General features: G+C 44.4%; 1 protein-coding gene across 1 annotated transcript in view; it reads left to right on the forward strand.

Moving 5' to 3' along the window:
• The window catches only part of LOC119963246 (caspase-6-like), a 40,948-nt gene that overhangs the window by 16,164 nt on the left and 2,409 nt on the right, over nucleotides 1-22,375 (forward strand). The window contains exons 4-7 of the mRNA XM_038792054.1: nucleotides 6,074-6,223; nucleotides 12,175-12,251; nucleotides 18,259-18,434; nucleotides 21,288-21,441. Coding sequence (XP_038647982.1) covers nucleotides 6,074-6,223; nucleotides 12,175-12,251; nucleotides 18,259-18,434; nucleotides 21,288-21,441 — 557 coding nt within the window. The remainder of the gene's footprint in view (nucleotides 1-6,073; nucleotides 6,224-12,174; nucleotides 12,252-18,258; nucleotides 18,435-21,287; nucleotides 21,442-22,375) is intronic.

A 22,375-nucleotide genomic window follows, 5' to 3' on the forward strand; every position in this document is an offset into this window, starting at 1 on the left:
TTTTCAATCTCCTGCCCAATGGAAGAAGTTGGAAGAGGCTCTTTCTCTCCCTCGTCCTGGCTCTCTCTCTCCCTCGTGCTGAGCTGATGGAAAACCGCTATTTTAGTCAGTCGGATAAGATTAAAGTGGCTCGGGGGGTATCTGGTGCTGTCCAGGACAAGGGCTCTATCCACAAATTTGTTTCCTTCCCTCCTGATTGCTGGGATCCAACATGGCTGCTCGGACATTGGAGCCAAGAGTCTGTCACAGCTCAGAACGATTATGTACTCGGGAGCTGAAATTTGAAAAGAGAAACTTGTGTGCTCAACTGGAAGGTGGTGTTCATGGGCTGCACTCGTATGGCCAGAGACTTTTCTAGAAATTCCAGTCTCATGCCAGGATTCTGTTTTCGTTGATCATTTCCAGCCAAATTTCCAAAAATCCTACAACCTTTAACGAGCTTGAAATTTTATACCGGGAAGCAATGGGAGAGGATGTGGGACTCAGGAATTCACGCTAACTGTTTGATTCTGCATGTCTGATATCTTAGATTGCTGAATTGTGCAGATACTTTACCAAATGTGTTTTATTTTTGTTAGTGGAATGAAATTGGCATAACGTAACCTACACCGTTAAATGTCAAAGCTGCTGCTGGGCGTGGCACTTTGATGTCACTAAGTTTGTCCGTGTTGGTGTTACTGAGTGGGTTTATGTTGGAGTTTCTAACCCCTGTACAGCCACGGAGTGTTTGTTCTCCATTCTAACGTTGCATATTAACACCAAGGTTATAACTGTGACTGGTTCCTTTGCAGCACAGTAACATTGTGGATAGCACAATTGCTTCACAGCTCCAGGGTCCCAGGTTCGATTCCGGCTTGGGTCACTGTCTGTGCGGAGTCTGCACATCCTCCCCGTGTGTGCGTGGGTTTCCTCTGGGTGTTGTGGTTTCCTGCCACAGTCCAAAGATGTGCAGTTTGGGTGGATTGGCCGTGATAAATTGCCCTTAGTGTCCAAAATTGTCCTTAGTGTTGGGTGGGATTACTGGGTAATGGGGATAGGGTGGAGGTGTTGATCTTGGGTAGGGTGCTCTTTCCAAGAGTCGGTGCAGACTCGATGGGCCGAATGGCCTCCTTCTGCACTGTAAATTCTATGATAATCTATGATAATCTGCTACTGTCACTTAAGTACCACTCTCTGAAGCATTGAGGAAATAGTATTTCCTGAAACATCCTAAATCAGGACACGTGTCCGTAAAGCTGTTGGCCGGCAAGGTCCATTGTTTGTGGAATAATTAATGGCTCAAAATGTTGACAGATGAATAGCATTCATTTTAAAAATGGGATTATGGCTTCAAACTGGTTGTGTAATACCTGATTCAGCATCTTAAACAGGGTTCTGATTGTAGTTTAAATTGTTTTAAAATGAATGATGTTTCAGACAAAACACTCCTTTATTCCTCTGGTGCGACCATGTTAGAAATTACATTAAAGAACAGTTTGATTGAAAGGGTGAGACCCTGCCAGTTGCTGCCTTGAGAAAAATCAGCTCAGCCTCTGATTAAACATGTGAAATAAAGACCATTTTCCCTGGACACTGCCTTCCCAGGTACCATCCCTCACACATTCTGCTGCAATGAATGTGGTGGTGGGATTGCTGCAGTTCATGCCTAGGATGCAGAGGGTAAAACTGGCTAATTCAGATGGTTACACCGGGACCCTGGAATTAGTTGTGGTTATCAGGCTCTGTTCTGATGCTTCCATAGTCATTTAGCCTCCAAATATTTCCTCATTTTGGTTCATGATCTCCTCTTGGATTATAGAGCTGGATGCAAAGTGTAATCAGAAAACTATTGGAACTGTGCCTTCATCTCGGGCTGGAATTAAATGGTGGAAATAAAAAAAGTTGGAAGAGTGAGTAAGCCGGCTGGGAGGAGTTTTTGATTATGATGCCCGCTTTCCCAAGGCAGCGGGAGGTGTAGACAGTCAGTATGGGAGGCGGGTTCGTGTGATGGACTGGGCAGTGTTCATGACTCTCTGATGTTTCTTGCAGTCTTGAGGCGAGCAGTTGCCATACCAGGCTACAATGTAGCCAGATAGGATGCTTTCTATGATGCACCTTTTAAAAGTTATCCAGTTGGATTAATCATCACTGTTAGTTAAACAGCCTTACTGCCCTCCACCCTCATCTCCAATATTTTATAACTAATAAGTGAAAATATTCAAAGGAAATCACCAATTCTTTTCAATCCCCCTATGATTTTTCTCCTGGGTTGCACACACAGATGTTCTGGAGCTTAATCTTCAATTCCTGGGGAGTGGAGGACAATTCTGGAGGGTTGGTAACCTGAATAAATGAAGGAATGTAAAACATTTTAGTTGCCTTTAAAGCTACGACTCAAACATTCAAGACCAGGATCGCAACCTCCACTTACCCAGATGTTGCTCAAAAATCTGCATGATTTAACTGATAGTAAAGATAAGTGTCTGAGGAATTTTACATGATCGCATCCCTCCAAATAGACAAAGGCTGGCTTTGCTCTTTTTCTTTTGGAATGGCTGGAGAATTTAAATACTATTTTGATTTTGCTTATTCTTCCCCTTTTAATTTTGCTTATTCTTCCCATTTTCCAACAATGGTGCTAATTTTATATCTCAAACTACTGAATGATGAGAAACTGAAGGGAATTAAACAAGGCTGCAAACATATATAACCAAATTGATCAATATTCCACCGAGATTTTTTTGAAAGACTAAATGACAGACCAAGCGGCATTTGAACCAAAATGTGTTCATTTGACTTTTTTGCATGGATACAAAAGAATAAATTGCAAATCAAATGTTAAAATGGCTTTATTGAAAATTATATTCATTTCTTAGTTTGTTATGGTGCTTTTTGCACGTTATTATTTTATTTCTCAGGGTGAAATGGACAGCTCAGCAGCAATTCTCCACGTTTTTAGTTGTGCCCTGTACCCTTGTTAAATGTGGCCAAGCTGTGAGGCCATTCAGCTGTTCAAGTTGCACAGGAACATAGTGGTTATGCTCCTGGATGTAATCCAGAAACCTGGGCTCATCTGGAAAAGCAAGTTCAAATTCCACTCTGGCAGTTGGGAATTTAAATTTAGTTAGATTAAATGAATCTAGAATACGGGCAGCATGGCACAACGGTTAGCACTGCTGCCTCACGGCACCAGGTTTGATCCCGGCCCTGGGTCATTGTCCGTGTGGAGTTTGCACGTTCTTCCCGTATTTGCGTGGTTTTCGCCCCCACAACCCAAAAAGGATGTGCAGGGTAGGCAGATTGGCTATGCTAAATTGCTCTTAAATTGGAAAAATGAATTGGGTACTCTAAATTTACTTTTAAAAAATGGATCAAGAATAGCGGGGTGGGGGAGGGGAGAGAAATAAGAGGAAGGTGGGGGTTTAGGTTAGCTGGGCAGGCTAGTAAATGGGAGCTGAATGGGAGGTTAGCGGGTGGTTAGTGAAGTAGAGGGGGATGGGATTGTTGTTTTGTTTAGGGGAAGGGGGGGTTGCTGATCAAAGGTGATGTTGCTGTAGCGTTATATAGGAGGGAGTGGTGACGGTGGACATCTGTGGATGAGCCTGGAGGGTCGTGGGGGACTGGCCCAAGAAGGGGTATGGTTGATTGGTGGGCGGTGGGCAGGATGCCCTCCGACCAGGCTAGCTACATGGAACGTGAGGGGACTGAATAGGTGGTCGCGTATTTACACACATTTGAGGAATTTTTTTGTAAATAGTTTTTATTGAAAAATTTTGAGACTCATCTGAAGATTGGGGACCAGACAAGGCTAAGGGCAAGTAGGGAAAGTTTTCCATCCGGGGTTAGATATTAAGAGGTGTGGCGTGGCAGTGCTGGTCAATAAGCATGTGGCGTTTTTGAGGTGGGGAATATCGTAGTGGATTCGCGGGGGTGGGGGGGAGAGGGTGGGTTTGTGATGGTAAGTAGCAAAATAGAGGGGATGCCAGTTGTCCTAGTAAATGTTTATGTCCAAAGTTGGAACGATGTGGAGTTTAGGAAGAGTATTGGGGAAGACCCCAGGCCTAGACTCGCCTCGGCTGATTATGGGGGGGTGCGGATTTTAACCCGGTTATTGATCCAGCAATGGACCGGTCAAGCTCGAGGTCAGGGAGAGTGTCGGCTGTGGCGAAGGAGCTGAAGGGTTTATTGAGTGTTAGGGGGGAGTGGACCCATGGAGGTTTGGGAGGCCGATGGCGAAGGAGTTTTCGTACTTCTCGCATGTGCACAGGGTTTACTCGTGGATTTTGTTTTGTGGTGGCTAAGTTGTTGCTGGCGGAGGTGGTGGATTTGGGATTCTCGGTGAACGTGGTCTTAGACCACAAGCCGCATTGGGTGGACTTGCGAGTCGATTGGGGGGGGCATCGCCTGCAGTGGAGGCTGAATATAGGACCATTCGTGGAGGAGGTTGTGTGTGAGCGGGTGAGGACTGCCATTCGGGGGTACATGGAATTAAACAACACAAGTGAGGTCATGGCCGCCACGTTATATGGGGGGTGCTCGAGGCAGTGGTCAAGGGGGAGTATCAAATTCGGGTTCACAGGGAGAGGGAGGAGCAAGCAGAGATGTTGAGGTTGGTGGACGAGACGTCCATAATAACCCCTAAGCTTTCCAGTGCGCCCCACCCCCCCCTGTCATCGAGAGTACCTTTAAGAAATGGATGTTTAATCAATGTACCTTAAGAAATGGAGCAGCTCGTATTACTGAAGTGATGTCAGAGTGTGGGTGGAGCTGGGATTTTTAGCTCCGCCATTTTGCAGTGTTTAGGTTTCAGTTTTGAGAAAAAGAGTTTGTGTGTGTCTGTGTTTGCAGTGAGCTGGATCTGCTGCGATCTCTGCCAGAAAAGACTATCTCTGAATCATTTGGGTGATTTAAATTCAATAGTAATGTCTTTAACCTGATGTTTCTGTTTTTAAAGGTGTTAATTCTTTTGGAGGTTTGAAAGATCATTTTGAGGGATTATTTAGTGTTGTATTATTTTCAGGGTTATCTTTTGAAGTAAGGGGTGCTAAGGGATCCAATGTTTATTCAAAAAGATTAAGTTGAATTCATGGAATAAACATTGTCTTGTTTTAAAAAACCACGTGTCCATAATTGTACTACCACACCTGGGGAACAAGTCGTGTGCTTCAAAAGCAACAATACATTAAAGGGAGAGGCTGGTTGAACTCCATGATACATTTTGGGGTTCTGAAAACGCTGCTCCCATAACACCCCCCCCCCCCCCCCCCCCTCCCCCCCCGGCGCGGGTGGATAGCAGGGAGGCGGAGATTGTTGAAGGAGAGGCAGAAGCTCCAGATGAGTTTGGGCTGGTGTCCACAGGGGATGCAGTGGGGCAGTTGCAGAAGGTCAAGGGGGCAGTGCATGAGTACAGGGAGAAGGCTAGTAGGATGCTGGCCCACCAACTCAGGAAGCAAGAGGCGATGAGGGAGAAAGAGTGAAGGGCAGCAAGGATGGAGTGGCATTGGAGGAAAAAGTTGAGTTTCTTATCCCTATATGCAAAAAGAAAGATAGTTCTTAAATGGGGGGGGGGGGGGGGGTGTTTAATAAAAGTGCATCTGGATCTATACTATAAACATTATCCTATGAACTGAGATTGGCAGTTACTTTTCCTACAGTCTAATCATTGAGTGAAAATAAAGCTTCCCCGTTACTCTAGATTGATATCCATTGTTATGTCTTATTGAGTGATGCAAGTATGTCATGGAGCACTTGCTGTTAACTTGTTGAACCATGATACATAACAAAGGGAAAAGGTTATAAAAAGGAGTTTCCATAGGGTTATAAAAAGGAGTTTCCATAAAATGGTAAACAAAGTGATTGAGTATGTCGGACTGTAGCGTACTTCAAGATACAATGGGTAAACATGTTTTTAGACGCATTTTACAAATACTCCTAAATGGGTGAATGGATAACTCATCTGTCTAGTGTGTCTTTAGCATAAACACCTTCTCTGCTTTGATTTACATTTGAATTCCTATCCCATCAGCGTTCGCTTAACACAAGCTGTTTGTCACCTCTTGTCAAATGGACATTATTTTGCTTTTTTTTGTCGCAGTATTGATTCCATGGATCCATCTATTGAATACAACACGAAACACGAAAGCCGAGGGATTGCTTTAATCTTCAACCATGAGCACTTTTTCTGGTATCTGAACTTGCCCATGAGAGGAGGCACAAACGCTGATAGATATAATCTAGAAAAAAGGTATGTGGGCTTGCTGGAATATATTACAGCATGTTTATCACAAAAGTTGAATTAACGCCTGAGATTTGCTGGGAAAATAAGATCACAATGTGCATACTCTTGTATCCATGGAATTAACCCATACATTTCTGGTGGGGCAGAGATATAGCATGAATTGCAAATACACGCAAATTGGCGGACGATGTGTTCCTCGTCATTAATGTTAATCTTATGAAAATGGGAGCTCACTCTTGACCTTGTTAACTTCAGGAAATTGTTACTTTAAGAAATTGCTACATTTGCAATGCCAAATTCACTGTAGAAAGTTATGCCTGGTACTTGACAAAGTAAGGACTTTTTTTTTAATGATGGGGATTTATATTCCTGAAATGCTATTCAATTTCTGAGGCCCAGAAGGGAAACAATTGAATTTCTGCAGGTTTGCTCTTGAAGGTTTCTAAGATTTAAAATTTTAAACTTAAAATCCTTCCTATGTTTTCTGTCTCCCTTTTCTCTCCCAATCCAATTCTTCTTCTTTCTCTATCTAATTTAATTTTAATACACTCTATTTGTTTCTCCATTGTGGGCTGGGATGGAATTGGGGTTTGTGCAAAAGCAATGGGCGCAATTCTCCGCACTCACGACGGTGCGGAGAATAGCGGGGTTCGTAAAATTTTACGGCCACGCTAGTCTGACGCCCTCCCGCTATTCTCCCCCCCCCCCCCGCTATTCTCCCCCCCCCCCCACGCCCGACTCCCGATACGAATCGCTGCCGCCGTTTTTTTTACGGCGAGCAGCGATTCACAGCTGGCCGATGGGCCAAGTTCCAAGCCCTTTACGGCTGTTTTTACGAACGGCAAACACACCTGGTCTGGCCGTTGGTAAAAACGGCCGTAAAGTGCCGATTTTTAAAACCATGGCACCGATTGGCACGGCAGTACCACGGCTGTGCCAAGGGTGCCATGGGCCCGTGATCGGTGCCCACCGATCGCGGGCAGCGGGTCCGATACCCGCGCACTCTTTGTCCTTCCGCCGCCCCGCTGTATCACTTCGCGGGGCGGCTGAGGGGCATCCCGGCCCGCACATGCGCGGGTTTCGCGCAAATGCGCGATGACGTCATCCGCGCATGCGCGGGTTGGAGTCTTCCAATCCGCGCATGCGCGGCTGACGTCATGTGACGCGTCAGCCGGCGCAAACTCTGGCAAGCGGGCTTAACGAAATTCGTTAAGCCCGCGATGCCGGAGTTTACGGCGGCGGCATGCTAGCCCCGACCGGGGACCAGAATCGGTTCCCGGTCGGGGAGGGGGAGGCTGGCATCAAACCCGCCCGGATTTGACGCCAGCCTTACGATTTCTCCCTCTCTGGGAGAATCGCGCCCAATGTTCTTAATTTACCTGGAAAATAATTTAGCTCCACTAATATTTTGAATGGCAGAAAAGTAAGCTGCCATCTTAGAAGCAATGGAAGAGTTGATGGGAGACAAAGAACTGGGAGGCTGTGGAGGTTGATCTATTTTTGCCAAGGAACAGCATGTAGATAGAATAGAACCATAGAATCTCTACAGTGCAGAAGGAGGCCATTTGGCCCATCGAGTCTGCACCACCTTCTAAACGAGCACCCTAACCAGGCAGCTACACTAGCTAATGGCTTATACCACAACCCGCTCCCACAGCCTCTTGTGTACAGATCAAATTGTGACCTTGCAGGTCCCTCTGACTCCATAGCATATCACACGTGTACCTCATGAGCCAACAGGAAAGTCTCTGACCCTCCAGTTCCTGCCTCTTCTCAATTGCTGAGTCATTTTCAGGTCTGGTTCTTTAATGTTGATTTCAGTGGGGATCACTGGCTAGCAATCCATAGTATGCACAAAATGTAATTCATCTGTTGCTAGAGAAGCCATTAGACAACACGAACCAACACAACCCCAATGAGGATAGAGATTAAAAAAAACTATACTACAATTGGAATTAATGTACAGGGAGTGAGCAGTTTCAATGGGGTGCCAGCGGATCATCTGTGTGGGTAATTTGAACTTCACCAGTTCAGTGGGAACCATTACTTTCTATTGCAGGCAGTGGAAAAGAAACTCGAGTTGAGTGTAAAATGGTAGTCCACCTAATAAGAACATGTTAGGAGCAGGAGTATGCAATTCAGGCCCCCCAGCCTACTCCACCATTCAATATGATCATGGCTGATCTCCTCACGGCCTCCTCTCTACTGTCCTGCCCACTCTCCATAACCCTTCAACCCACTACTAATTAAAAACCTATCTATCTCTTCCTTAAATTTGTTTAATGTTTCAGTGTCCACTGCACTCTCTTGGGCAGAGAATTCCACTAATTCATGACCCTTCAAATAATTCAATTTCTGTATGAAATCTGCCAACCTTTAACCTAAAACGATGGCATCCCCAACAAGAGGAAACATCCGCTCTACACCTACCCTGTCAATCCTCTTTCGAGTTTTATATATCTCAATTAGATCTCCTCATTCTTCTAAACTCCAGTGAGTATAGGCCTAAACTGCTCAATCTGAAATGATGCTATCCAATCAGTTTCCTGTTGGGCTGTTAGGTTAAAATTATCTCTTTGTTCTTGTCTTGTTCACCTGTGCCCATTTCCAATCAAACTCCTTGCTCCAAGGTCAGTAACCCCTTGCCAACTATTCCTCCTACACACAAGAAATGAACTCTTGTGTAATGGAAAGGGCCACGTCCCATGATTTCCCCAACTAAACTGAGATGAGTAATAGGAAAGACTGGTATCTGAATGCTGTTTAGTTGAAGTTTCACCTAAGCCTGTAGTAAGAAATGCAACGGGAAGTGGAAAGTGTCAGACCGATGGTAAGTTTGTGTATGTGAGAGTTTTGTATTGCATTTTATTTGTTTTATCTATTCCCTCATTCTATTATTACATAGAACATAGAACATAGAACGATACAGCGCAGTACAGGCCCTTCGGCCCTCGATGTTGCACCGACATGGAAAAAAAAAACTAAAGGCCATCTAACCTACACTATGCCCTTATCATCCATATGCTTATCCAATAAATTTTTAAATGCCCTCAATGTTGGCGAGTTCACTACTGTTGCAGGTAGGGCATTCCACGGCCTCACCACTCTTTGCGTAAAAAACCCACCTCTGACCTCTGTCCTATATCTATTACCCCTCAATTTAAGGCTATGTCCCCTCGTGCTAGCCACCTCCATCCGCGGGAGAAGGCTCTCGCTGTCCACCCTATCTAACCCTCTGATCATTTTGTATGCCTCTATTAAGTCACCTCTTAACCTTCTTCTCTCTAACGAAAACAACCTCAAGTCCATCAGCCTTTCCTCATAAGATTTTCCCTCCATACCAGGCAACATCCTGGTAAATCTCCTCTGCACCCGTTCCAAAGCTTCCACGTCCTTCCTATAATGAGGCGACCAGAACTGTACGCAATACTCCAAATGCGGCCGTACCAGAGTTTGGTACAGCTGCATCATGACCTCATGGCTCCGGAACTCAATCCCTCTACCAATAAAGGCCAACACACCATAGGCCTTCTTCACAACCCTATCAACCTGGGTGGCAACTTTCAGGGATCTATGTACATGGACACCGAGATCCCTCTGCTCATCCACACTACCAAGAATTTTACCATTAGCCAAATATTCCGCATTCCTGTTATTCTTTCCAAAGTGAATCACCTCACACTTCTCCACATTAAACTCCATTTGCCACCTCTCAGCCCAGCTCTGCAGCTTATCTATGTCCCTCTGTAACCTGCAACATCCTTCCGCACTGTCTACAACTCCACCGACTTTAGTGTCGTCTGCAAATTTACTCACCCATCCTTCTGCGCCCTCCTCTAGGTCATTTATAAAAATGACAAACAGCAACGGCCCCAGAACAGATCCTTGTGGTACGCCACTCGTAACTGAACTCCATTCTGAACATTTCCCATCAACTACCACTCTCTGTCTTCTTTCAACTAGCCAATTTCTGATCCACATCTCTAAATCACCCTCAATCCCCAGCCTCCGTATTTTCTGCAATAGCCGACCGTGGGGAACCTTATCAAACGCTTTACTGAAGTCCATATACACCACATCAACTGCTCTACCCTCGTCTACCTGTTCAGTCACCTTCTCAAAGAACTCGATAAGGTTTGTGAGGCATGACCTACCCTTCACAAAACCATGCTGACTATCCCTAATCATATTATTCCTATCTAGATGATTATAAATCGTATCTTTTATAATCCTCTCCAAGACTTTACCCACCACAGACGTTAGGCTCACCGGCCTATAGTTACCGGGGTTATCTCTACTCCCCTTCTTGAACAAAGGGACCACATTTGCTATCCTCCAGTCCTCTGGCACTATTCCTGTAGCCAATGATGACCTAAAAATCAAAGCCAAAGGCTCAGCAATCTCTTCCCTGGCTTCCCAGAGAATCCTAGGATAAATCCCATCCGGCCCCGGGGACTTATCTATTTTCACCTTGTCCAGAATTGCCAACACTTCTTCCCTACTCACCTCAATGCCATCTATTCTAATAGCCTGGGTCTCAGCATTCTCCTCCACAATATTATCTTTTTCTTGAGTGAATACTGACGAAAAGTATTCATTTAGTATCTCGCTTATCTCCTCAGCCTCCACACACAACTTCCCACCACTGTCCTTGACTGGCCCTACTCTTACCTTAGTCATTCTTTTATTCCTGACATACCTATAGAAAGCTTTTGGGTTTTCCTTGATCCTACCTGCCAAAGACTTCTCATGTCCCCTCCTTGCTCGTCTCAGCTCTCTTTTTAGATCCTTCCTCGCTTCCTTGTAACTATCAAGCGCCCCAACTGAAACTTCACGCCTCATCTTCACATAGGCCTCCTTCTTCCTCTTAACAAGAGATTCCACTTCTTTGGTAAACCACGGTTCCCTCGCTCGACCCCTTCCTCCCTGCCTGACTGGTACGTACTTATCAAGAACATGCAATAGCTGTTCCTTGAACAAGCTCCACATATCCAGTGTGCCCAACCCTTGCAGCCTACTTCTCCAACCAACACATCCTAAGTCATGTCTAATGGCATCATAATTGCCCTCCCCCCAGCAAAAACTCTTGCTCTGCGGGGTATACTTATCCCTTTCCATCACTGCTATTACATCTGCTATTTTAAAATCTAAATACCAAACAAAGAGCATGCATTTACAAAGTTGGCATAAAATAACATCCGGGTGCTGACCAGTATATTTAATATTTTAAAAGTCTAGCTTTTATAGGCACACACTATATACAGGCATACAAGTTGCTTTACAAAATCAAGAGGGATTCAACACCACCATTCTATATAAGAGTGGAACATTGGCAATTGCAGGTTTACTCCTGCAACTGCTGTTTCGTCATGGAGGGGAAAGTATCAGAGGACATCACCCCTGGCTGGGCTACACTTGTGCATATCCTAGTCAAAGATCAGAATGGACATTAGCTTATTTTGCAGTTTGTTTGATCGTGACATGGAGCTAGTAAGTAAAATCGCCATTGTCCCAAATGACCATAGGCTGCTTTCCCTTTTTTTTCTTTTTATAAATTTCGTGTACCCAATTAATTTTTTCCAATTAAGGGACAATTTAGCGTGGCCAATCCACCATCCATCTACCCTGCACATCTTTGGGTTGTGGAAGTGAAGCCCACGCAAACACGGGGAGAACATGCAAACCCCACACAGACAGAGCCGGGATCGAACCTGGGACCTCAGCGTCGTGAGGCTGCAGGGCTAACCCACTGCGCCACCATGCTGCCCTTGCTTTCCCCTTTTTGAGGGGAAGAGTTGACTGGAGGTTATTTAACCTGTGGATCACCAGACTCGCTCTGCATCACGAATCCGTTGTCTAGCCAACTGAGCTAAACCGACCCCCTGGTAGCCAGTAAGGGAAAGTAAAGAAGATGATTAAAGAAAGAGCGACTTTAAAGATTTTTTTTTTTCAAACAGGTTACAAGAGCTGGGATTTGATGTACGTGTACATGACAATCTCAAATCATCAGAAGTGTTGCAGATAATTCATGAAGGTAAACACACTATACGTTTACTGCAACTTTTTGGAAGTGGTGAATGCTTTGCTTGGACATGCATATCGCAGGTGGAGTTCAGCGCGTACTTGTGCAAATAAACTGCGTCATAGCAAAGGAAGGACAAACTCCGAAGGAGGTGGGGCGTTGAAAGTTAAAGTGGATTGGGGGAAAGTTTTTTTCCAGGGGTGGTGCAGAAGGATGGCACCATAGCACAGTGGTTTGCACTGTTGCTTCACAGCACCAGGGTCCAAGGTTCAATTCCCGGCTTGCATCACTGTTTGTGCGGAGTCTGCACGTTCTCCCCGTGTCTGTGTGGGTATCCTCCGGGTGCTCCGGTTTCCTCCCACAAGTTCCAAAAAACATGCTTGGACATTCTGAATTCTCCCTCCATGTACCAGAACAGGTGCCGGAATGTGGCGACTAGGGGCTTTTCACAGTAACCTCTTTGCAGTGTTAATATAAGTCTACTTGTGACACTAATAAAGATTATTATTATAAGGGCAAGTGGTTGAAATAGGATGGAGGGACGTCGCTGATTAGGAGGTGGTCTTGTCTGTGGTCGTGACCACTGAAAGAGAACAGCCACGGGGGATGTTAGGGCTGAGCATGAATGCAGATGGGAGATTCCAGGATGACTGCGGAATCATGAATTTAGAGAAGAGGAGCTGTGATGGAGATGACTGTGTTTGGGGTATCATCCCATGCAAAGGCTAAGATGAAAGAGGGGATAGATATTCTGAGATGCTTGGGATTTTGGGAAATATTTTTCAAGAAGAGGTGATGGGTGAAACAATGAGGCTTTTGAAGGAGGGGCAAGTCCAGAAGAAAAACAAGGTATGATTTGGCGATAATAGACATATTGCCATAGTGACAGTTTTAAGTGGGGCAGGTTCTGGACAGTATGGCCAGGTGGTAAGTGAAAATCTGTTGTTAGATCAATTTAACTTTCAAAACTGAAATGAACAGATAGGTAAAATATTAACGGACCAGAAATCAAAGTAGGTAAATGGGAGTTAGGATTCCAGATCAGTAGTATTATTGAATGGCAAATTGGGTTATGGGATTGAAAGGTGAATTCTTCTTGCTGTTTACATTTGTAAGAGGCGCAGTGTGTTGCTGCCATCAAGCCCAAGTTTCAGTCAAAGCCATGATGTCAGTAGGTGTGGGTGATTTGTTTATGATTGAATGTTAATTCTGGAGGGCAATGTAAGAGGTAATTATCTGTCGGTAGAATCCAAGAGAATGATGGGTAAAGTGAGCAGATGGGGTTAATGAGATTGGTCTCTAGTGGGATATGCTTTGTGGGAAGATTGGGAGAGAAAGCATTTGGGGTTGCTGTTTATAACAAGGCAGCAACAGGTGTGTCTCCTTGAGCCCCTCGAGGGGATACAAAGAACAAAGAAAAGTACAGCATAGGAACAGGCGCTTTGGCCCTCCAAGCCTGTGCCGAGCATGTTGCCCGTCTAAACTAAAATCCAGGCACCCACTTTAAAAAAAAAACTTCCCTCGTACATCTCCTCTAAACCTATGCCCCCTAGTAATTGACCCCTCTACCCTGGAAAAAGCTTCTGACTATCCACTCTGTCTATGCCCCTCAATAGCATGTATTTATTCAGTGCACCTCCAGATGGTGGTGTTCCCATGTATCTGCTGCCCTTGACCTTCCAGATGGTAGTGGTTATGGGTGTGGAAGATGCTGTCTCGGGAGGCTGTGAATTCCTGCAGTGCATCTTGTAGATGGTACGTACTGCTGCCACGTTTCAGTATGGAGGGGAGTGAATGTGGAAGAGGTGCCCATCAAACAGTTTATTTTGTCCTGGATGGTATTGAGCTTTTTGAGTATTATTGGAACTGCACTCGTCCAGATAAGGGTGTACCATCACACTCCTGACTTGTGCCTAATCAATGGTTGAGGGGCTGTGGGGAGTCAGAAGGTGAGGATTCTAGGCCTCTGATTTGCTCTTGTAGCCACAGTATTTATATGCACGTCCAATTCAGTTTCTGATGATGCACCAACAAACTGCCATTGTTTACAACATTTAGGATTGTGTTTCAGACAAGAAAAACACCGCAGGTCTGTGAGCAAGTTGGAGAAGTGATTTCTGTTTCAGATATAACCCTTGATCAAAATTTTAACAAAAAATAAATGTTTTGCAGTTTGTGGGGAAAGTGGTTAACATAGAAAATAGGAGCAGGAGCTGTTCCACCCTTCAAACCTGCTCTGCCATTCAATATGATCATGGCTGATCATCCAACTCAGTAGCCTGGGGTGGGATTCTGCGGGAATCGGCGGGGCGAGCAACTCCGGAGTGGCGTGAGCCACTCTGGCGTCGGGCCGCCACAAAGGTGCGGAATCCTCAGCACCTTCAGGGGCTAGGCCGGCGGCGGCAAGGAAGGGGCCTGGCGCCACGCCAACTGGCACCGAAGGGCCTCCGCCGGCCGGCACGAGTTGATGGATGCGCGGGAGCACTAGCGTGTGCTGGTGGCATCCCAGCGCATGTGCAGAGGGGGGGGGGGGGTGTGGTTCATCTCCACGTCTACCATCGCGGAGGACCACAGCGGCCGAGGCGGAAGAATAGAGTGCCCTCACGGTACAGGCCCGCACGCGCCAGATCCCCCAAGGACCCCGGAGGCCACCCGCGCAGCCAGGTCCCGCCGGCAAATACCTGGCGGGGGGGGGGGGGGGGGGGGGTGGTGGAGGTGGATTCATGCCTCTCCCCGCCCCCCACCGGCGATTCTCTGACCTGGCGAGGGTTCGAAGAATCCTGCCCCTGTTCCCACTTTTCTCCCATAGCCTTAGATCCCTTTAGCCCCAAGAGCTAGATCTAACTCCTTCTTCTTGAAAGCATAAAATGTTGTGGTCTCAAACTGTTTCCTGTGGTAGAGAATTCCACAGGCTCACCACTCTCTGGTTGAAGAAAGTTCTCATCTCTGTTCTAAAAGGTTATCCCTGTATATTTAGACTATGACCCCTGGTTCTGCACCCACCCTCCCTACCATCAAGAACATCCTGTCTAATCCTGTTAGAATTTTATGGGTCTCTATGAGGACCCCCCCCCCCCCCCATTCTTCTGAGCTCCAGTGAATATAATCCTAACCAACTCAACCACTCCTCATAAGTCAGTCTTGCCATCCCAGGAATGAGTCTGATGAACCTCTCCTCTGATAAGCAGAACAAAACTGCACACACTATTGCAGATGTGGCCGCACCAAAGCTCTGTACAATTGCAGCAAGACATCCCTGCTCTTGTATTCAAATCCTCTCACTACAAAGACCAACACACCATTTGTCGTCTTTACCATCTGCTGCACCTGCATACTTACCTTCAGTGACTAGTGTACAAGGACACCCAGGTCTTGTTGCACATTTTCCTCTCTCAATTCATATAACCATTCAGATCATCTGCCTTGCTGTTTTTGCTACCAAAGTGGATAATATTTATCCACATTATACTGCATCTGTCATGCATTTGTCCAAATCACACTGAAGCATCCTTGTGTTATCTGTAAATTGTAGATATTACATTTAGTTTCATCACCTTGATCATTTATAGCATGACTAGCTAGGGTCCCAGCACTGACCCCTGCAGTACCCCAGTAGTCACAGCGTACCATTTGGAAAAAAGGCCCATTTGTTCCTACTCTTTGTATCCTGTCTGCCAACCAGTTTTCCATCCATCTCGGTACACTACCCCTAATCCCATGTACTACAATTTTCTACACTAATCTCTTATGCGGGACTTTGTCAAAAGCCTCCTGAAAGTCAAAATAAACCACATCCACTGGGTCCCCTTCCTCAACTCTACTAGTTGCATCCTTTTTTTTATTTTACTTGTTAAAGTTTAGAGTACCCAATTATTTTTTTTCCATTTTGAGGGGCAATTTAGCATGGCCAATCCACCTAGCCTGCACATCTTTGGATTGTGGGTGCGAAACCCACGCAAATACGGGGAGAATGTGCAAACTCCACATGAACAGTGACCCAGAGCTGGGATCGAACATGGGACCTCGGCGTCGTGAAGCTGTAGGGCTAACCCACTGCGCCACTGTGCTGCCCTTCTAGTTGCATCCTTGAAGAATTCCAGTAGATTTGTCAAACATCATCTTCCTTTTCATAAATCAATGCTGACTCTGCCCGATTCTACCACTGTTTTCCAAGTGCTCTGCTATAAAATCTTTTATAATGGACTCTTGAATTTTCCCCACTACTGCTGACTGGTTTGTAATTCACTATTTTCTCTCTGCCTCCCTTTTTAAATAGTGGGGTTATATTAGCTACCCTCCAACCTGTAGGAACTGTTCCAGCGTCTATAAAGTCTTGGAAGACAACCACCAATGAATCCATTATTTGTAGGGCCACTTCCTTAAGTACTCTGGGATGTAGATTGTCAGGCTGTGGCAATTTATTAACTTCAATACCATAAATTTCCCCAACACCAATTATCTACCAATAATGTATCTACTAATAATGATTTTCTTCAGTTCCTCCTTCACTAAACTCGGTGTTACCCAACATTTGTGGTATGTTTGTTATTTGTGTCCTCTTTTTGTGAAGACTGAGCAGTTGGTCAGCTCTTTCTTTGTTCTCCATTATAAATTCCTGTTTCTCACTGTAAGGGACCTACATTTGTCTTCACCAGACTTTTTCTCTTCACATACCTATTGAAACTTTTACAGTTAGTTTTAATGTTCCCTGCAAGCTTACTCATGTAATCTATTCTCCCCTTCTTAATCAATCCCTAGCTCCTCATTTTCTAAATTCTAAACTGGTCCCAATCCTCAGGCCTGTTGTTTTCCCTGGCCTGTCTCTGATTTCCCTTGAATTCCATGGTTTGGCCATCTTTCCCATTTTACTTTTATACTTGATCCTCCTACCATCGTAGTTTCCTTTATTAAGATTCAGGATCTTAGTCTCCGAATCAACTACACCACTCCATATTGATGAAAAATGTTATCATTTTTTGGTCGCTCATCCCCAAGAGGTCTATCACAACTAAACAACTAGATTGCTAATTATTCCTTTCTCATTACACAATGGCATGTTCTCTATTTGGTTCCTCAAGAAAACCATCCTGTATGTACTCCAGGTATTCCTCCTCAGCTGTATTGTGACTAAAAGTGATTTGCCCAATCTGTATGCAGATTAAAGTCACCCATAATTACAGATGTCCCTTTATCACGTGTCTCTAAATTCCTGTTAATGCCATTCCCAACATCACCACTACAGCTTGGGGATCTTTATGCAAACCACACAAAGGTTTTGTGCCCATTAGTGTTATTGGCTCTATCCATACAGATTTGCATAGTTGGAGCCAAAGGGCTGGATTCTCCGCTGTCGAGATTCTCCGCTGCACCAGCAGTGCACCCACGGCTGGGTATTTCCCGACAGTGTGGGGCTGCCCACCATGGGGAAACGCCATTGGCTGGCTGACGAGACAGAGAATTCCGCTAGCGGTGTGGGTGTGCCACACCAGAAATCTGGTGCGGTGAGACGGAGAATCCCACCCAGTTTCTTTCCTGATTATTGCTTTAATTTCCTCTTTAACCAGCAGTGCAACTCCGCTGCCTTTTCTTTTTTTTGTCTGTCCTTCCTTTAATACTGAATACCCCTTGATGTTCAATTCCCAACCATGGTCACCCTGCAGCCATGTGTCTGTAATCCTGATTATATCATATTCTATATTTATGTGATTTGTGCGATTAATTCAAACATTTTATTGAGAGTGCTCTACACATTATTTGCTAACTTTAGTGTACTTTTTATTGAATTCATCGCTCCATAAATACCTGTGATCACGCTCTTCCATCGCCGTAGTTACTTCAATTCCTGGGTTGGGGGGGGGGGGGGGGAGACAACGACATCAATTTACCTTCAAAATCAAATCTATTGAGTTGGTTTCAAAATTCACTTGGTGTACATTACAAAGCCCTCTGCCAATTATTTATTCTTTGATTTTGCTTAATACTTCAGATCTAACTTTAAATACTGTTCTTTTCTTCACAGTTGCTACTTCAGATCATTCTGGCATGGACTGCTTTTTGTGCGTCTTTCTTAGTCATGGGGAGAACAATCACATTTTTGCTTATGATGCAAAAATAAACCTACAAGAAGTAACTGAGCGTTTCAGAGGAGACAAATGTCCTTCTCTGGTTGGAAAACCTAAAATATTTGTAATTCAGGTAGAGTGAATCCATATACCTATTTGACTTTCTAAATGGTAAAATGTGGACATTATTTTCCTTAAGTTATTATTAAAAGTATTTTAAGTTGCAATACTGCAGCTATGAAGTTAATCTAAATTGCTGTGTATAGATTGAGTTATAATATTTGAGTCTTCACTACAGAATATCCATAAATGTTCACAGCTTAAAAGCAAAATACTGCATGCGAAATGCTGGAAATCTGAATTAAAAACAGAAAATGCTAGAAAGGCCTGTGGAGAAAGAAACCGAGTTTAACGTTTCCAGCCCAGTATGACTCTTTGTGGGTAATCGTTCAAATTTTCAAAACTAGTTATGGATTGTTTTGCCTATCCAACCCCTTGGCCCCTGTGCTGGCCGCTATTTGAGAGCCGCAACGGCCCCGTATGTTCCAGGGAGCTCATTAATACTGGAACCCAGGAATTGCCGTTGGCCAGAAATGGCTGCATGGAAGCCCACGCTGATGGTCCCAAGGCTAATTGCCTTTTTGTGGCACTTTCTAAATGAAGAAGTGTCAAAATACTCCAGCACCCACAGCTCTGCTTACATAGAACATAGAACAGTACAGCACAGAACAGGCCCTTCGGCCCTCAATGTTGTGCCGAGCCATGATCACCCTACTCAAACCCACATATCCACCCTATACCCATAACCCAACAACCCCCCCCACCCTAACCTTACTTTTTTTTTTTATTAGGACACTACGGGCAATTTAGCATGGCCAATCTACCTAACCCTGCTAACAATCTGCTTCTCCCCGGTCACACAGCTGGGAAGGGTGGTTGGAGAAGGGCAGCAGACTTGGTGAAGTGGGGGTGGGGTGGAGTGGCTAGAATTAAAAGTCGAATAATGGAAAGCATGCAAACACTTGCCGCAATTGAGCTGGCGGCAGGTTGCAAGAGACAGATCTTCAACTCGCGATGCTTAATGGAGTGGGGCATAGCTGCAATTCTGCCTCATCACTAGGCCTCTTGATTTGCTTCACTGGTGGATCCACACTGCCATAGCAGAACAAGTTCCTGCTGCAGCCTATACGAAAGGTAATTGTGTCATTTTAAAATGCAGTCAATGGCATTTGCCACAGCCTCGTCACTGACCGTAAAATCCGGGCCCTTGTCTCTTTAATTGCCCACAGCTAAAACTGAGTACATGGGTGACTCTTGAGCAAAACTTGTTGAAGGCTCCTATTTACTGACAGTTGAAACTTTGACTCATTGAAAGACCAAACTGAGGTAGATTTTTAAGGAAGTGGTGGAGTTAATTTCAAATACCATTGGAGGTAGCTGGGTGCAGAAAAACAGATTGCTTGTCTTATTGAATAGACAACATAGATGCACGAAATTGCCCCAATTAATGCATGAAATATGTTATTAAAGTGACAGGGGGAAATGGGAATCCATTTTCTAAACCAATTGCTAATAATAGCAGTGTAATCTATAAAGTTCTAGTTTCTTGGGAGGTTTAAAACAAGCTATGCACATATTCTCTCTGTTTTTGAAGTGAGAATCACCAAATCTTGAATAGGATTCATGTATAGTTTAACACTCCTATGTTTTTAGATGAAAAACAAGACCAATTTATACAGGGTACTGCACCAGTTTAATAGATTTCGAACATTACAAGTGCTGGGAGCTGATCCCTGCTATTTTTAATGTAGTGTAGCATCCTGAAAAGGCATTTGCGTTGCAATGAGTCTATTTTAATGAATATGAAATATTGGTTATGAAGGGGATGTGGTATATAACCTTTTTTAAAGTAGTGGAGATGAAGTAATAGCAGTGGGTTATCATTTATATGGTTGTAACAGTGAAAATCATTGTTACTCCATTCACTGCAAAGTTACAAAGTCCACTCTAATTAACTTTGGACAAAATTGTATAGTTACAAATAAATATAATTTTAAAAATGTGATTCTACATAATTGTGGCTCTATATTCTGTTATTATAACTCTTAAGTGGACAGAATAAAGTTTCATGCAGGTATATGTAAATTACACATGGGAAAGGGGTAATGTGTATTTCATGCATGGTGTAATGATGTTGGGAGAGACTTGGAAATCTTGGATTCAACAACCAGCCACTTCAGGGCAGCAGTCAACAGTGTGAATAATACTGAGTTATGAAACCACGATGGCAAGTTAGAAGTCGTGTTTAAACTATGGACAGTGCTTCATCAACTTCTTCGCGGGGAACTAATCGTCAACGGGGGGGTAGAATAGTGTAGAGTAGGGGGGAAGAATAGGCGGGTCTATCTGTGAGAGTGGTACTGTTATTTGCACTATGTTTTTTGTAATTGGTATCTGCACACTAATGTATATTGTTACTGTTTACAATGCCAAAAATAACTCCATAAAATTGTCTGTTTTAAAAAAAAACTATGGACAGTGCTTTGGTCACAGAAGAGCACTATGTCCAGATTGAGGACACAAGAAAACTTCAGCCACAGGATAGTGAAGAACCACAAGGTTAACCCTGAATGCTGCAGGTCTGAGTTATGAGGAAAGACTAGTGAAGCTTGAGTTTTTTTTTTATCCTTGGGGAGAAAAATAATGCCAGAGTGATAATTGTAACTGTAATCTGGAAATGTACTAATTAAGTGTTTATTTCCAGTTTTGTGCTCTGGGCAGATTCCAGAAAATTTAATATTCTCCCATCCATTCACTTTCATAGATGTAAATTCCTGGGTGGTGAAAACGCAGAAATAATAATAATGGTGGCAGAACATTTCTGGTCTGTGGAACTAATGAGCAGAATTCACTAGTGAATTACGTTTTCTTTCTATATTAAACAAGCTTATTTGAGCTTTATCTTGCTGCCATTTCTGATTGTCAGGCGTGTCGAGGAGACAAACATGATGAGCCAGTGATGCCCATGGATGAGGTGGATGCACAACAGCCTGTAGAGAATGAAGTGGTTGTTGATGCAGGGACCATGCCCACGTTACCTGCTGGTGCAGATTTCATTATGTGCTATTCAGTAGCTGAAGGTAATGAAGGTTTCTTTTCCCTCATTTGTTCAACCTCCACATACCAATTTCTCATCTCATAAGGTGAACAAACATTGCTTAATGGTATCCTTGTAAGAAGGTGAAATACCTATTCTTTCCAAGAGAATCAGATTCCAAGCTACATTCTAGTTCTTTTGGTTCTCTGGCTCCTTTTAATTTCTTTCCGGTACCTAATCATTAATGTCCTGGGGATTGGCCAGTAACTGCTGTGCCGTAATGTAACTTTACCCACCATGCACATGAGTGGCCATTTGAAAACAATTGGAGAGGTGAAAGTTAACACTCTTAATTTGTAAGTTCAAGACAATCAAATGATATTACCGGTGCGGCGCAGCTAGTGACCAAACCCGTCCATGGTGATTTCCATCTCTTGAACATTCCTGATTTTAGTTACTTCACCGGTGGCAGTTAGAACATAGAACATAGAACAGTACAGCACAGAACAGGCCCTTCGGCCCTCGATGTTGTGCCGAGCAATGATCACCCTACTCAAACCCAACAACCCCCCCTTAACCTTACTTTTTAGGACACTACGGGCAATTTAGCATGGCCAATCCACCTAACCCGCACATCTTTGGACTGTGGGAGGAAACCGGAGCACCCGGAGGAAACCCACGCACACACGGGGAGGACGTGCAGACTCCGCACAGACAGTGATCCAGCCGGGAATCGAACCTGGGACCCTGGAGCTGTGAAGCATTTATGCTAACCACCATGCTACCGTGCTGCCCCACAAGTTGTGCCGTCACAAGCTCTGCAAGTTCCTCCATAACCCTCACTTTCCTGTTTAAAGAAATTCCTTAGAACTTTGACCCAGTTTAGTTCCTGCATCCGAAATGGGAGCATTTCAGGCCATTCTGCCTTCGGGTGGCTCCGCTTTTCAATAAGATTGTGACTGATTTGGTTGTCTTAA

This window comes from Scyliorhinus canicula, chromosome 3, assembly GCF_902713615.1.
Source record: "Scyliorhinus canicula chromosome 3, sScyCan1.1, whole genome shotgun sequence".
Classification (NCBI taxonomy): Eukaryota; Metazoa; Chordata; class Chondrichthyes; order Carcharhiniformes; family Scyliorhinidae; genus Scyliorhinus; species Scyliorhinus canicula.